Consider the following 14074-nt stretch of genomic DNA (forward strand, 5'->3'; position numbering starts at 1 on the left):
TCTGTCTGTGGATGGATGGATGGATCAGGTGACGTCACCTGAAAAAACTGGATTAGGTGACGTCAAAACTGAAAAAACTAAAAAAAGGCAAAAAACTACAAAAAAAACTAAAAACTAATAAAAAAATAAAAAGCTAAAAAACTAAAAAAAACTATAAGGTAAAAACCAATAAAAAACTAAAAAAAAAAACTGAAAAAACTAAAAAAATGCAAAAACTACAAAAAAAAACTAAAAACTAATAAAAAAAGTAAAAAAGCTAAAAAACTAAAAAACTAAAAAAACTAAAAAAAGGTAAAAAACTAAAAAAAATAAAAAATAAAAAAAAACTAAAAAGAAGGAAAAAACTGAAAATAAGCTAAAATAAAGGTAAAAACCAATAAAAAACTAAAAAAAAAAGGAAAAAACTAATAAATGACGACACTCAAAGAGAAAGCGACCAGGACAAAAGGAATGTTCGATTAGCAATCAACAAAGCACCGGGACACAGGGAGTATAAATGACGACCAGGACATAAGTAAAAAAAAAAAAACTATCTATATATATAAAAATAAGTTGTCTGTGGATCTGTGGATCAGGTGACGTCACCTGAAAAAACTGGATCAGGTGACGTCAAAACTGAAAAAACTAAAAAAAGGCAAAAACTACAAAAAAACTAAAAACTAATAAAAAAAATAAAAAAGCTAAAAAACTAAAAAAACTAAAAAAAGGAAAAAACTACAAAAAAACTAAAAACTAATAAAAAAAATAAAAAAGCTAAAACTAAAAAAACTAAAAAAACTAAAAAAAGGTAAAAAACTAAAAAAACTAAAAACTAAAAAAAACTAAAAAAGGTAAAAACTAAAAGAACTAAAAAGAAAAAAATAAATGACGACACTCAAAGAGAAAGCGACCAGGACAAAAGGAATGTTCGATTAGCAATCAACAAAGCACCGGGACACAGGGAGTATAAATGACGACCAGGACACAAGTAAAAAAAAATTAACAAAACTAAAAAGAAGGTAAAAACTACAAAAAAAACTAAAAAGAAAAAAAACTAAAAACTAATAAAAAAACTAAAAAATCTAAAAATCTAAATAAACTAAAAAAGAAAAAAAAGGAAAAAAATAAAGGAGAAAAACAAAACTAAAAAACGAATGTATATACAGACCGGTACACCGGGATACAAATGACGACCGGGACACAGGGAATATAAATAACGACCGGGACACAGGGACACAACTACAACGGGGACACCGGGGGAAACAGGGGGATATAAATGACGACCGGGACAAAAAAACTAAAAAGAAAAAAAAACTAAAAACTAATAAAAAAAACTAAAAATCTAAAAATCTAAATAAGCTAAAAAAGAAAAAAAAAAGGAAAAAAATAAAGGAGAAAAACAAAACTAAAAAACGAATGTATATACAGACCGGGACACCGGGATACAAATGACGACCGGGACCCGGGACACAGGGAATATAAATGACGACCGGGACACAGGGACACAACTACAACGGGGACACCGGGGGAAACAGGGGGATGTAAATGACGACCGGGACACCGGGACAGGGAATGGTCGATTAGCAATCACCATCAACAAAGCTCAAGGGCAATCATTAGAATCATGAGGTATAGATCTGAATACAGATTGTTTTCCCATGGACCATTATATGTTGCATGTTCAAGAGTCGGTAAACCTGACAATCTATTTATATGCAAAGACAATGGGACAGCAAAGAATGTTGTATATTCGCAAGTTTTACGTAGTTAAAACCATATATATATATCTATCTATATTCACAGGTGGGACATAGGGACACAACTACAATGGCGCGTAACTATTATGTTTTTGCTTCATCGAAAAAGATTGACTGCTGGGGATTTTTTTCCTAGATACCCCATAGATAAGCCTATATTCCAGGATTTTCGGAATTATTCTAAGTCGAAAACTGTGTTTACAATAAATAAAGAACGAAAAAGTGGCGAATGTGGGCCGGTCTCCCCTAGTCGTAATCCATAAAAGAAAATAAAAATTTGAATGGGTTTTGTTTTTTACAAAACTTAAAAAAATAGAGTAAAAAAACAACAACAATGGATTGAAAAAATTTACAATAGTATATTTCCTAAAAGAGAATTAAACAAGAATTTAAAATAAGTCGTAAAACATTTAGGACATGCAGCATTTAAAAACGTGTGTCATGTTTTACAATAGAAAATTTATGCTTCATTTTAATGTTCTGACCGAATTATTCAGAAGTTTTGCTGAAGCTTTAGACCAAACAACCCCTGTTCTGGGCACAGAAGAATGGGAATTACTTTGTGTTTATCAAACCCAAAGAACAATATTTGAATAACAAATAGCAAATAGTAATTTGCTTGTTTTCTTTTTCTGTTTATAGGACTATTTTAAGGTTTTTTATACGTCCAGTATGTTTCTCAGAAATATATGTTTAATTTTAGCTTACTGTTTTTAGGTCACCTTCACCTGCTGAGTTTAAACAACTTGTTCTACCTGAAAATTTCAGAAGAAACTTGAAAACGGCTCTAATCTCTGATCTGATACTGATAAAATAATCCTCTGGAAGACTTATCGAAACGGACGTACCATGCCCAACAAACCTATTTTTATAGTACTAATTCTTACGCATGCTGAGGTATACAGAACAAGCTTTGCGCATACGACTTGGTCTTACCGCCTCGACAAACAGTAGCACAAGGATAGAAAGCTTCTGAGAAGGAGGTGGTTCGGTACGCGCGTGACATTCTTTCACCCCGTCTTTTTTGTAAGGTAGTATTTGTGGTAGAAATATTATAGTGCTGGTGCAGGAGAAATATTAAGAGCAGTGCAATGGAAATTCTCGAAGACTGCAAGTGAAGCAGCTCAGTCAAAAATGAAGGTGAATTCTCACAGATCTAATATTGTGACCCTTAGTTTTCTGAAATCAAAGCCATCGTTTACGACTGAAATACCTAATGAAATAATTACAACAAAAATTAAACTCTTAGGGGTCACACTAATGAGCGACTTAAAAAGGGAGGCCCACGTTTGTTCGTCACTTCTTAAGCTATTTGCTAAATTTTCATGTCCAAAAGCAAATATCCTCCGACTTTCCGTATCATTTATCATTCCACTGCTTGAGTATGCTTGCCCGGTATTTCGGCCTTATGATGGATCAGTCGGATAGGCTAGAAATTATCCAGAGGAGAGCCTTGAGAATTATTTACGGTCAGGGTAAAGTGCCTTCATTCTCCTCCTCAAAGAATTCCACCTCCCAGCCTTGGCAGCCCGACGTATTACTCTGCACTAATTTCAGGAATAATCTGCTTTGGACCCACGTTTTCAATATCTGCTCCCAGTCCCTTATTGCCCATCAAAGCCCTGTTTACCTCAATCAAAAGCACACAAAAATTTCGATTGTAAATCCTATTAATACAAGAACAGAGCGTTACAGAAAGAGTTTTGTGCCGGCATTTGGTGAAATACTAAATAAATGAACCTGGTACTCTTATCCTATTATGTGCCAGTTTGTTTGTGAGCGGCTTTAAATGACATGCCGGTCGAGAACATCGTTGTATGTTTTTAGTATGTTTTTTGTGATAAGGTTTTATAATATATGTTGATGTACCTGACAAAAAACATGATGTACCGAAAATATTGATGACGTACCGACGGTATGAATATATATATATATATATATATATATATATATATATATATATATATATATATATATATATATATATATATATATATATATATATATATATATATATATATATATATATATATATATATATATATATATATATATATATATATACTGTACCTGACAGAAAACGATAAATTCGGCAGTTTGATGTTGTGAAAGTTTGTTTCTTAACTAAGTATCATTCAATCATTCATTCATTGTCTTAGCGGCACCAGAGACGCACACAGGTTCGTCTTTTGTGATGGAATCAGTGGCTTTTTATATCTAAGGCGTGATTCCCAGAAATATATGTCCTATTTTAGTTGGTTATTTTCTAGCTCAACATATACGCTGAGCTCACACATCTTGTTTCCTGAAATTTTTTTAAGAAACGGCCCTGATTCTCAGACGTCTGTCATGCGTTAGTAGTCAGAGTCGAAGCCCTGGTTGAGTCTAATTTGGTTATACCGCCCACGGGTGGATACAAAATTAATGTTGGATAATGTTGGACATTGATAAAATTTAGCTCCCCCATCAGTGCTTTTCGCCCCTCCACTGCTGTAATTAATGCAACTTTCAACCTTCTGAGGCAGACACGTGCCCCAGAGAGCCCCCCTTGAATCCGCTCCTGACACCACCCTGCTACTTTGTGCAAAGGTTCGATTTCCCTTTGTAGTAATAAAATATTCAAGACTTCAAATGTACCCTTCCTATATCCTTTCCCCAGAATTAATTGCGGAGACTATGGGTTCACGTCCTCAATTCCTAGAAGACACTTCTGGGCGAACTTAAAGGATTTTTTGGTTCTAACTATGGGTCTTAAGGAACATGGGTCTTTGGGCACATAGACGTACCTGTTTAAAAAAAGGAACCCTGATAAAGAATTTTTATTATTTTTTTTTTTTATGAAACTTGTATACTGTATCTAAGACTAAACTTTTGACTATAAAGGTGATATCTATATTTATTATTTTCTTTTCAAATATTTATCCCGAGAGGACAAAAATTATTGGAAAAGCTAAATAAATGCTTTAACAAATAAAAAAGTGAAGATTAAACCTACCCCGCAGGCCTTTGCGTGCTGCTCGGAGATACACCAGTACGGTGCTCCAAGTTTGCACTGCTCACCACCGTACATGTGAACAAGTCCTGGCTTCTGGCATAGGTCAATGGCTTCACACACTTCATGCGCACTAGCCAATTGACCAATCAAACTGGCAATATACGGACCATATGTATCAATAACAGCTTGGCACTAAAAAAGAAAGATAATTAACTGGCTTATTCATCCCTGTGGCAGTAGAATGCTTTAATAAGACTTAGATCTTACTAAGCCTAAAAAGGGCATCTCAACAAATCGCCAGAAAGTAGTATTATAGTGAGTTCATCTAACAAATAATACAAAGTCATCCCTTTTTTTTGCCAATTAAGAGCATTTTAAAATTATGCGGTTGAATTAGAACGGAAGTATGTCATTTGAATTTTAGGCTGAAAAAGAAACAGATTTATTCTTAAGATTTACATGAGCAGTACACCCCTCCCTCCCCCTAGAGGTAAGGAAAGATGTATTTAGAATAAAAACCACCTTCTGTTGTTAATATTTAAGACACGAGCAAAATTTGTAACGTGCAATTTAACGTATATTAACAAGAGGACAGAACTGAATTATGTACTTTATAATGCTTTCTACTTCTAAAATATTACGGGAAAATAATATTGCTTTTTCTTCCCAAAGGTAAACAATGAAACAAAACAAATAAAACGAGCAAATAGTAAATCAGAAAGTCACACCAAATAATACTACTACTACTGACAACTCGAAGCAGCACGAAGCCGCCCGAGGCCAGCTACACACACCCCTCTTCCATTTCAACGTGTACAAAGCCTCCCTCTTTATACCCTCCCCAGAAATTCCTATTTCCCTTAAACCTTTCCTTATAACATCATCCCACCACACTCAGGGACGAATTCTTTGGCAAACGGTTATCCTTCATTCGCAGTGTATTCTATCCATCTTAACTTTTCTCTCATTAAAGCCGAAGAAAGCGGGATTGAACCACAATTTTCGTACAGCCTACTGTTTGAAATACGGTTAGTTAGTCGGGTACTCAAAACAATCCATAGAAAATTTCTGGCAAATTCTCCTCCGTTTTTCGGAGCACCCATGCATCAGAACCATACTAGACCACTGTCATCATTGTAGCTTCCAATATTATAATCTTAGCTCGCAAAATTACCTCCACATTCATCCAATGTTTTCTTCAACTGGGCCACCTGGGCCTTCGTAATTCTACCTTTAATATCTTCCCAGCACGCAACATCTTTACTAATAATACTATCAAGCTAAAATCGTCCACTTGATCCATCTTCATGCTACCCAACATCACCTCTCACCTTCACTTATTCCTGAGTTTAGCGACTTAGTCTTCTTAAAATTAATTTTCAAACCTATGCTTGCACTCTGAACTTGCGATACCTCTGAAAATTCATTCATTTTCCCAAGATTTTCATCAAGGATGGTTTTATACCATCCTTGGATCTAGTCTAGGAGAGTCTAGGACTTTTCCGATTGATTCCGTATCCTCCCTTTACCTTTTCTGAGCTCCTTAGGACAAAGTCCATCAAAATGATTCATATACACGGGGATAGGACCCAACCCTGGTCAAGTTCTGAATTAATATGAAACCAGCTGCTAACCTCATTTCCTACCTTAACGGCAGCAATGTTATGCATGGCACTAATCGCTTTATTGTATTCATCTGGTATACCATACAAGGATAGGACCTTCGCTAAAGTTCTTCTATCAACAGGATTGACAGATTATCTATAAAACTGAGGACCAGAGATGTTTGATAACTCATGCACTTCTCAATTATTAATCTAAGAGTGAAAATTTGATGGACATATCCTCTACCCTTCCTAAATCCGCACTGTCCTTCTCTTAAGACCTTTTCTAGATCATTTATAAGTCTAAAAAGTATCACTATACTAATTAATTTGCTCCAAACAGAAAACAAGCTAATGCCACTATAATTACCAAGCTAATTTTTATCATCTTTCTTATAGACGGATTTAATTAGAATGTTTTAGAATCACTACCTACTTCCCTTTTCCCTTTTCTATTATGGATCCCCAGGGACAAGGTCCTCCCTTGGTCCGTGCCTTCTGTGGAGGTACCCTAAATACCTGCAGGGTGTTCACCTATCACCACCTGGGGACACGCTAAGTGGCCTGGAAAAGGCCCCTAAAGAGTAGTAGACGCATAATTTTTTTTTCTTTTTTTTTTCCGGAGCTCTAACACTATCTGTAGCAATTTCTATTTAATCCAAAGAAAATAGTTAACTTACGTACATAAATATTAAGTATATTATTAAGTAATAAAACCAAGTATTTAAGAATGAATTTATAAAAGAAGACTTACCTGTGGTCGGTTCTTTGCTGGAATAATTCGACACACTTTTTCCAGGATTTGATCAATATTCTCCTCCACACTGTCATCCTCAAGCAAAGTGTCAAAGTACTGAACGGCGATTTCACAGATTTCGCAACGATTCATATGAAAGGACTTATCTAAAATAGCAAAACCTAGTCAGAAATGGACACAAAATGATCCCTCGCAAAATCCCTCCGGACTTTGTCCCCCTATGAAGTCTTTTTGACAATTCTTCCCATTACTTTCAATATTTTTTCAAATAATTTGCTCATGGTTTTTCAAAAGCGCTCAACCCTACTGATCATAAGCCCCGTGGGATTTAAAGTTAAAATTAATAACTTTTTTTAATATGACTTATTGTCCTAATAATTACTATTTTACTGTAACAATTTTAATATTTGTTTATTATATGTTCTTCGGTTTTGGCCAAGACGATTTGAAAGGTCTTATCTTAAAAAGTACAAACCAGAAAAAACTTTAGATTATTATTTAATATGCAAATAATGAATCCTTTACTGCAATAATTATTGTTTATTTAATTATTCAATGTGCCCTTCAGTTTTAGCCATGATAATATGAAATGCCTTATCTAAAAACAAAAAAAGGTAATCATAAGCTCAGAATAAAATTACATCCGTTTCTAATCCAGGGAAATGAATCATGATTAAACCTTAGAGTACCTTAAAATTACAAGGAGGCAAGTTACCAAAATTATTTTTAAAAGATAATTTTTAAATAATATAAAAATGATTCAAGCACTCTCTGAATATTTTATTTAATTCTCAATAAGTTTAAATACTTCCCGATACTATTTTAGGAATTATTTTAATACAGTCTTTATGAGCTCAAAATCGGTCTTCTGCTGTGGCACTTGGCACTCGGCCAAATCCAAAACATCAGCTGCATTGGGGAATTAAGCTATTAATGGAAGAAAAAGGGAAGATATCTTAAAATGTGTCTAGGCCCTTTTCGTCACTAAAGGATACCAAACATATTTCCCTTTGGCTAGATAAGTGTTCTAGGCAAAGTGAAAATTCAAATTTTTTACCATTGTTGTTTACTTGGTAGACTGTCGTGATGAAGTTTTCTTGGACTAAGTTGAATTTTTTTTGAGCGTAGTCACACATTTATGCCCCCATAAATTAAAAGGCCCGAACTCCAAATTCTTTTTCAATTTGAGTTTTTTTTTGTTATTAATTTATTGATTATGTATCTATGCTGCAAAGCACACCTCTCTTTTATAATATAAAGCCCAACTCCCACAAATAAGCAAGCAACAGCATACTTTATATAGGCCCTAACTCCGTTTAGAGCTAATTTTTGACTCAAAAGGCCCTATATACCAATTAATTAGTTTAAACACCTTAAATCCAATAGTGTTTTGTACTTAGGACCTTTAATAATCAAGTAAAGGAAACCTATTGGGAGTTGGGGCCTTTTCAGACTGAAAACTATTAATAAACCAAAAAATCAAATATACTAACACAAACCAACGATATTAATATTGAAGGAAGACAAAAGAACAGACAAAGAAGATATGACAAAGAAGAGGACGAAAGAATTAGAAAAAAGAAAAGTGCAACACATCAAGAAAAAAAAATCTTATCAGAGCCAAGAAGTTATGAGAAAACCACCCTCCACGTCAGGTGCGTAACTTACCATGTGTCAGAGGGGGCAACTGCGTCTTTCAGACCTCGGCTTGCCTCCCACCCACCCCAGGTGAAATTTAGTTTCTCCAAAAATCTTGTCAAAACTAAGATAACCCTACATGATTCAAGCATTCACAGAAACAGATCAGTATTTTTTATTATATCGTTCCCATATTTGTTACTATATGGCAGATTTTTCAGTTTCAACTGTCTTTTTCACTTGATTTGGGAAAACTGGCTCCAAATTTAACCCCCCCCCGAATATGACGAAAATACGCCACTGTTCCATGTGCACTTTGCAATGAAAAATGCAGGGGTAGATGAAGAAATGAATAATGAATTTTTGGGAAAAAATTTAGCTAGAAGAAGAGATTATGTTATGTGCTGTAAAGCTACCAGTTAAGAGACGATGAGGAGTTTCAGAAACAAGGAACAACTCGTCTAAATGTTCTATTAATGACAGAGAAGGAAACAGGATTAGAGTATGTAAATGGTTTTTTCTCACAAATTTAGAGTTTTCTAAGGAAAAAATTCAGTCATTTATAACACCTTAATAGGACAGGAATGATTTCTAATGTGTTTGATAAAAGAGGAAGTTATCAGAAACCAAGAAAAATTGGATAGATAGAAAAAATAGAAATAAAAGATAGAAATAAAAATAGATAAAACTATAATTATAGACCATATAGAAAGGTACAAGTCATGATTGCTCTTATTGTTTGTATAGAAAAGTTGTAAATGATATGTTTATATCATTTGCAAAGCTAAAAAAAAAAAAAAAAAAAAAATTACAGACCATTGGCCTGAGCAACGCAGACCAATAATCTGCGTTGCGTAAGTATCAATCTCCTGATTTGCTGCCTTCGGCCAGGAGTACAAAGCTTGGTTGGGGACAAATCATCTGATGCTTCCCATGTTTTCCCCCGATTTCTCCAGGCACCCATTTAGAGCTGGGTCGACTCTGGATGAGCTTACAGAGTCAGACCATCGAACCAGGTACCAAAATCGAATATCCAGCGACACCAGGTCTCGATTTACCAAGCTAGGTCGTAAAGAATTTAAGGACTTTTTAAGGAGAAGAATTAATTCAAATTTAAGGAGCATGACCATAACTGCAATGAAGATAATCCAAAACAACTGTAAAACTTGCATTCATTGGAAATGTCACATGCGAAAACGTCATTTGTATAAAAAAACAAGCAAAAACAGTCTATTCAGACACATATATTTTTTGCTGATCATCAAAGGCCATAGTGTCACTACACAAAGGTTCCTTTAAGGAAGTTATGGTTACTAAAGGAATGGTGGAAATTAGCAAAAACTTTGTCACACCTGGCACTCGGCCAAACCCAAAATATTAGCAACATTGGGGAATTAAGCTATTAGTGGAAGAAAAAAGGGAGACATCTTAAATTGTATGTAGGGCTTCTTCGTCACTCTAAGGATACCAAACATATTTATTTGGCTAGATAACTGTTCTAGGTAAAGTGAAAATTTGACTTTTTTCACCTTTCTAGTTTACTTTGGTAAACTATTGTGATGAAGTTTTTTTAGGACACAATTGAATTTTTTTGAACCTAGTTACAAATTTATGGCCGCATCGCCAGGTTGAACTGGTGATGCGGTTATCGCCGAATTTCAATGAAACATTTTGGAAAAGTGTATGATTTAAATATTTCATCAATTATACAAAAGGAGCCAATTCTAGGAAAGTGGGCAAAAACTTCATCTCCGCCGAAGATATTTTTGAACGGCTGGATTATGCTTAAAAAATTCAACTATAAAATAGTGACAAAAGCATGACTTATCTGAGGGATTAGTAAGAATAGCAGCAAAAAAGGACACACCATTCTTTTCTATTCGACTGAATAGGAAGATAGTGTGAAGACGAAGGACTTGTTTCAAGCAAAATGTGGTTTTAAAAAAAGGAAAAGAGAAAGAGAAACTAGAGAAACTCTGTCTGTTTACGCAATTCCAAGCATTGGGGGTCCTGAATGAACTTTCCAGAGTCACATGAGCCGTAGACGAGTAAAAAATATTTTTTTTCCTGTGACGTAACTGTTATGTCATAGAAAAAAAAAACTCCTCCACTGTTAGTATTTTCTGTGTTACTCAATTGTTAACTGATCTGTTTTGGGGGTTTTCAATATTTATTAAATAAACATTGTGTGGAATTTATAAATTGATGAGTGTCTTTTAATCTGATTAATTTGAACATTAAGAACTTCAACTCATTTGATGAGAATTGGGGCTTTTAGATATGTATCTGTCGTGCCGAGCAGTACTACGATAAAAAGGCCAAAAATCCATTTTTGTTCTATAAATATTGATACTTTATACTTTTTCAAAGACACAAATAAACTTATACAGTCAAAATTAGCGTTCCTAAATGTGAAGATGCGTTGAAAGTGAAAAAGCTTGATAAATAGTTTTATCCTGAAAATTTCTAGTCTTTGGATACATGGTTTCCTTTCTTATGGCGATAGCGGAGGAATAAACAAAAAACATATATAAATATGTGTTACCATCTTCGCCCATAAGGAGGCACACATGCAACGCTGTGCAAACTTCTTGGGGTGCCATTTGCTTAATGAGAAGATCAATAAGTTGTTCACCATAAAGATCGAAAAAAGACATACACTGGAGCTCCACCGTTCGAGGCAGAACATAGCAAGCATTTCGAACAGCTTTGATAATATCCTCCTGCAAATAATGAATTAATTAATTTCACAGATTAAAATTTTAAACAGAGCACTAAATTTAAAACTGAAAACATGCAGACGAAACCAGACACTAAAGAAGGCAAATATATCTGTAGTAAATAGCACCGAAATAGACAACATAAACGTTCGTGGACTAAGTAATGACTATATATCCCTGTGTTAAAATCTTCATAAATGGTACCAGGGGCAGGCTATGGCACAACGGTTTCGGTTTCTAGCACTTTTGAGAAATACGAGCCCCCTACCCCTCCTTGGACGAGGCTCTAACACAATAGCGAGCATTCCAAACTACTTTGATGATATCCCACTGTAAATAATGAGTAATATATATAAGTTCATACCCGAATTTAGACTAAATTTACAATCTATTCACACACTTTATTTACAAGAAGCCGTGGACGACCCAGGTCTGTTGGTAAACTTAAAATGGTGAAAATATGGCCATTTCAACGCTGAATCTATTCAAAGATTTAATTTTTACTCCCTCTAATGAAGTGGCAATTCCCTTAAATTCCTTCCTTATGACCTCTTTCCACACCATTCGGGGATGGGATAAACTACTATTTCATCTTTCTAATTTCAAAAATATTGCTTAGATTTGCACTTTGATTGGTCAATCATAAAGGTTACCAATGAAAGCTGAAGATCATCCAATAGCAGGAAATTGCCACTTCGTGAGAGGGAGTAAAAATTAAATCTTTGAATAGATTCAGCGTTGAAATGGCCATATTTTCACCATTTTAAGTCTACCAACAGACCTGGGTCGTCCACGGCTTCATGTAAATAACAAGTTGTTATTACAAACACTTGTAATAAACTACTATTTCATCTTTTCTAATTTCAAAAAACTTGATTAGATCTGCACTCCGATTGGTCAATCATAAAGATTACCCATGAAAGCTGAAGATCATCCAACAGCAGAAATACAAACAATACACACTATTATTGCTGCAGTCGAGAATAATTCTAGTTCTATCCACAAGTGTGACTAGAAGTGTGTTCGAGCTCTGGACGACAGCAGTGGAATATAATTGTTTCGATTACAGTAAAGTCAGACACGATCCTGACAAGGTTCCAATATCAAAAGTTTGCTTCTTGATCTGTAAAGCAATTATTAGATTCCCATGCAAAAATTTTAGTGGAACTCAAATGCAGTCTTATGTAAATGCAAAACTTAATTTTGATTCTGGGAATGTGACTTTGAGTGTGTAAGGATCCTGAACAATGGTAGTGAACTAGAGTTGACCCGACTACAGTCAAGTCAACCGTGGTTTGAACGAAATCTACGCATCTAAAGGCTGTTTTTTAGTCAGTAAAGCAAATAGCAGATTGCCACCGAAATTTTTTAGAAGAAACTTAAATGCAGCCTTATGCAAATGCAAAATTGATTTTTGCAAAACTTAATTTGGACTTGAATGCAAAGCTTAGTTTGCTTCTATCCACAGGTGTGACTTTGAGTGTTATAGACCCTGAACAATGGTAGTAGACTATAAGTGACTTGACTACAATAATATCAAGCGTGAACCTGACAGAGTTCGTAACATCGAAAGTGTGCTTTTCAGTTAGTAAAAAAACTGTTAGATTGCCAAGCAAAAGTTCTAGAAAAACTTAAATACAGTCACTTTTAAAAGCCCTAAGACCATCTTTGTCAAAGATTCAAAAATCCACTGACAAAATTTCCGACATCCTCAATTGACTACGTACTGACAACTCTGAGACAGAAGTTATGAAAACTTAACTAGAGATAGAGGGCGAAAAAGTTAGGGTAGATGTAAAAACACTTCTTTTTGCGTGTTTTCACCGAAAACATGTTAGAGGGAAACATGTTAGAGGGGAAAATCCTTGGGTCCCTCCCCCTTTTTAGTGAAAGAGCTACGGTTGTCAATGGACAGGAAAGGCCGAATCTCTATTCACCCTCAAAGATCCATTTATGAAATTTTCGGGACTTTTGAAACAAGCTACCAAAGATCTTCTTCGAAGGACGAGTACATGGGGCCAGCCCCCCCCCAGGTAAACCTCCTAAGAGATGAGTTGGTGAATTTCCAGGCCAACAACATCCACCAATTACTCCGTCTAGCGCCAGATCAATCAGAATATCACCACAATATTCATCAAATTTCCAGAAAAGAGGAGACCCTAATAGAGCCACAATTTCCGACATTCTCAATTGACTACGAACTGACTACTCAGTGACAGAATTTATGAAAACTTAACTAGAGATAGAGGATGAAACAGTTAGGGTAGATGTGAGTACAAAGGATAAAATGCTTAAAATTGGCCTGAATTGGATTTCTATGTATAGTTAGCTGAAGTCCAAGACTCGAACATGCTCTAAAAACTGCAAATGGCATTAGTCCCATTTTTTGGACCGAGATGAGACTGAACTACCCAACAGACTTAATACATATACTCCGTAGTACAAATTGCTGCCAAGACAGCAAAGAAGATGAAGAAGAATAAATTGAAATGAGAAATACCGAAAATACAGCTTGACAATAATCTTATACAAGATTAATTTTAAAGAACTTTTTCCACAAAAGCAGTTTTTCAAAGAAAAGTTAAGAGCTATACTAAACCAAAGATAAGCAGAAATAAAGTCAA

General features: G+C 34.8%; 1 protein-coding gene across 1 annotated transcript; it reads right to left on the reverse strand.

Moving 5' to 3' along the window:
- Nucleotides 1–4671: 4671 nt before the first annotated feature.
- LOC136041397 (prosaposin-like) lies at nt 4672–13634 on the reverse strand. The gene is made up of 4 exons (XM_065726047.1): nt 13542–13634; nt 11276–11453; nt 7090–7238; nt 4672–4923 (listed from the first exon to the last, which is right to left on the reverse strand). Exons 1-4 carry the CDS (start codon nt 13632–13634, stop codon nt 4687–4689), a joined length of 657 nt encoding a protein of 218 aa, XP_065582119.1. The 3' UTR covers nt 4672–4686.
- Between the last annotated feature and the right edge of the window lie 440 nt (nt 13635–14074).

This window comes from Artemia franciscana, unplaced genomic scaffold (genome assembly GCF_032884065.1).
Source record: "Artemia franciscana unplaced genomic scaffold, ASM3288406v1 PGA_scaffold_200, whole genome shotgun sequence".
NCBI lineage: Eukaryota > Metazoa > Arthropoda > Branchiopoda > Anostraca > Artemiidae > Artemia > Artemia franciscana.

Bases quoted from the DNA above. Each gene is read 5' to 3' on its own strand.
- LOC136041397 (XM_065726047.1), bottom strand. From the start codon at position 13,634: ATGTCGGAAATTGTGGCTCTATTAGGGTCTCCTCTTTTCTGGAAATTT. The intron at 11,454-13,541 runs GTAATTGGTGGA...CATTATTTGCAG, and splicing joins TTGATCTGGCGCTAGACGGA to GAGGATATTATCAAAGCTGT. The intron at 4,924-7,089 runs GTAAGTCTTCTT...TTTCTTTTTTAG, and splicing joins CAGCAAAGAACCGACCACAG to TGCCAAGCTGTTATTGATAC.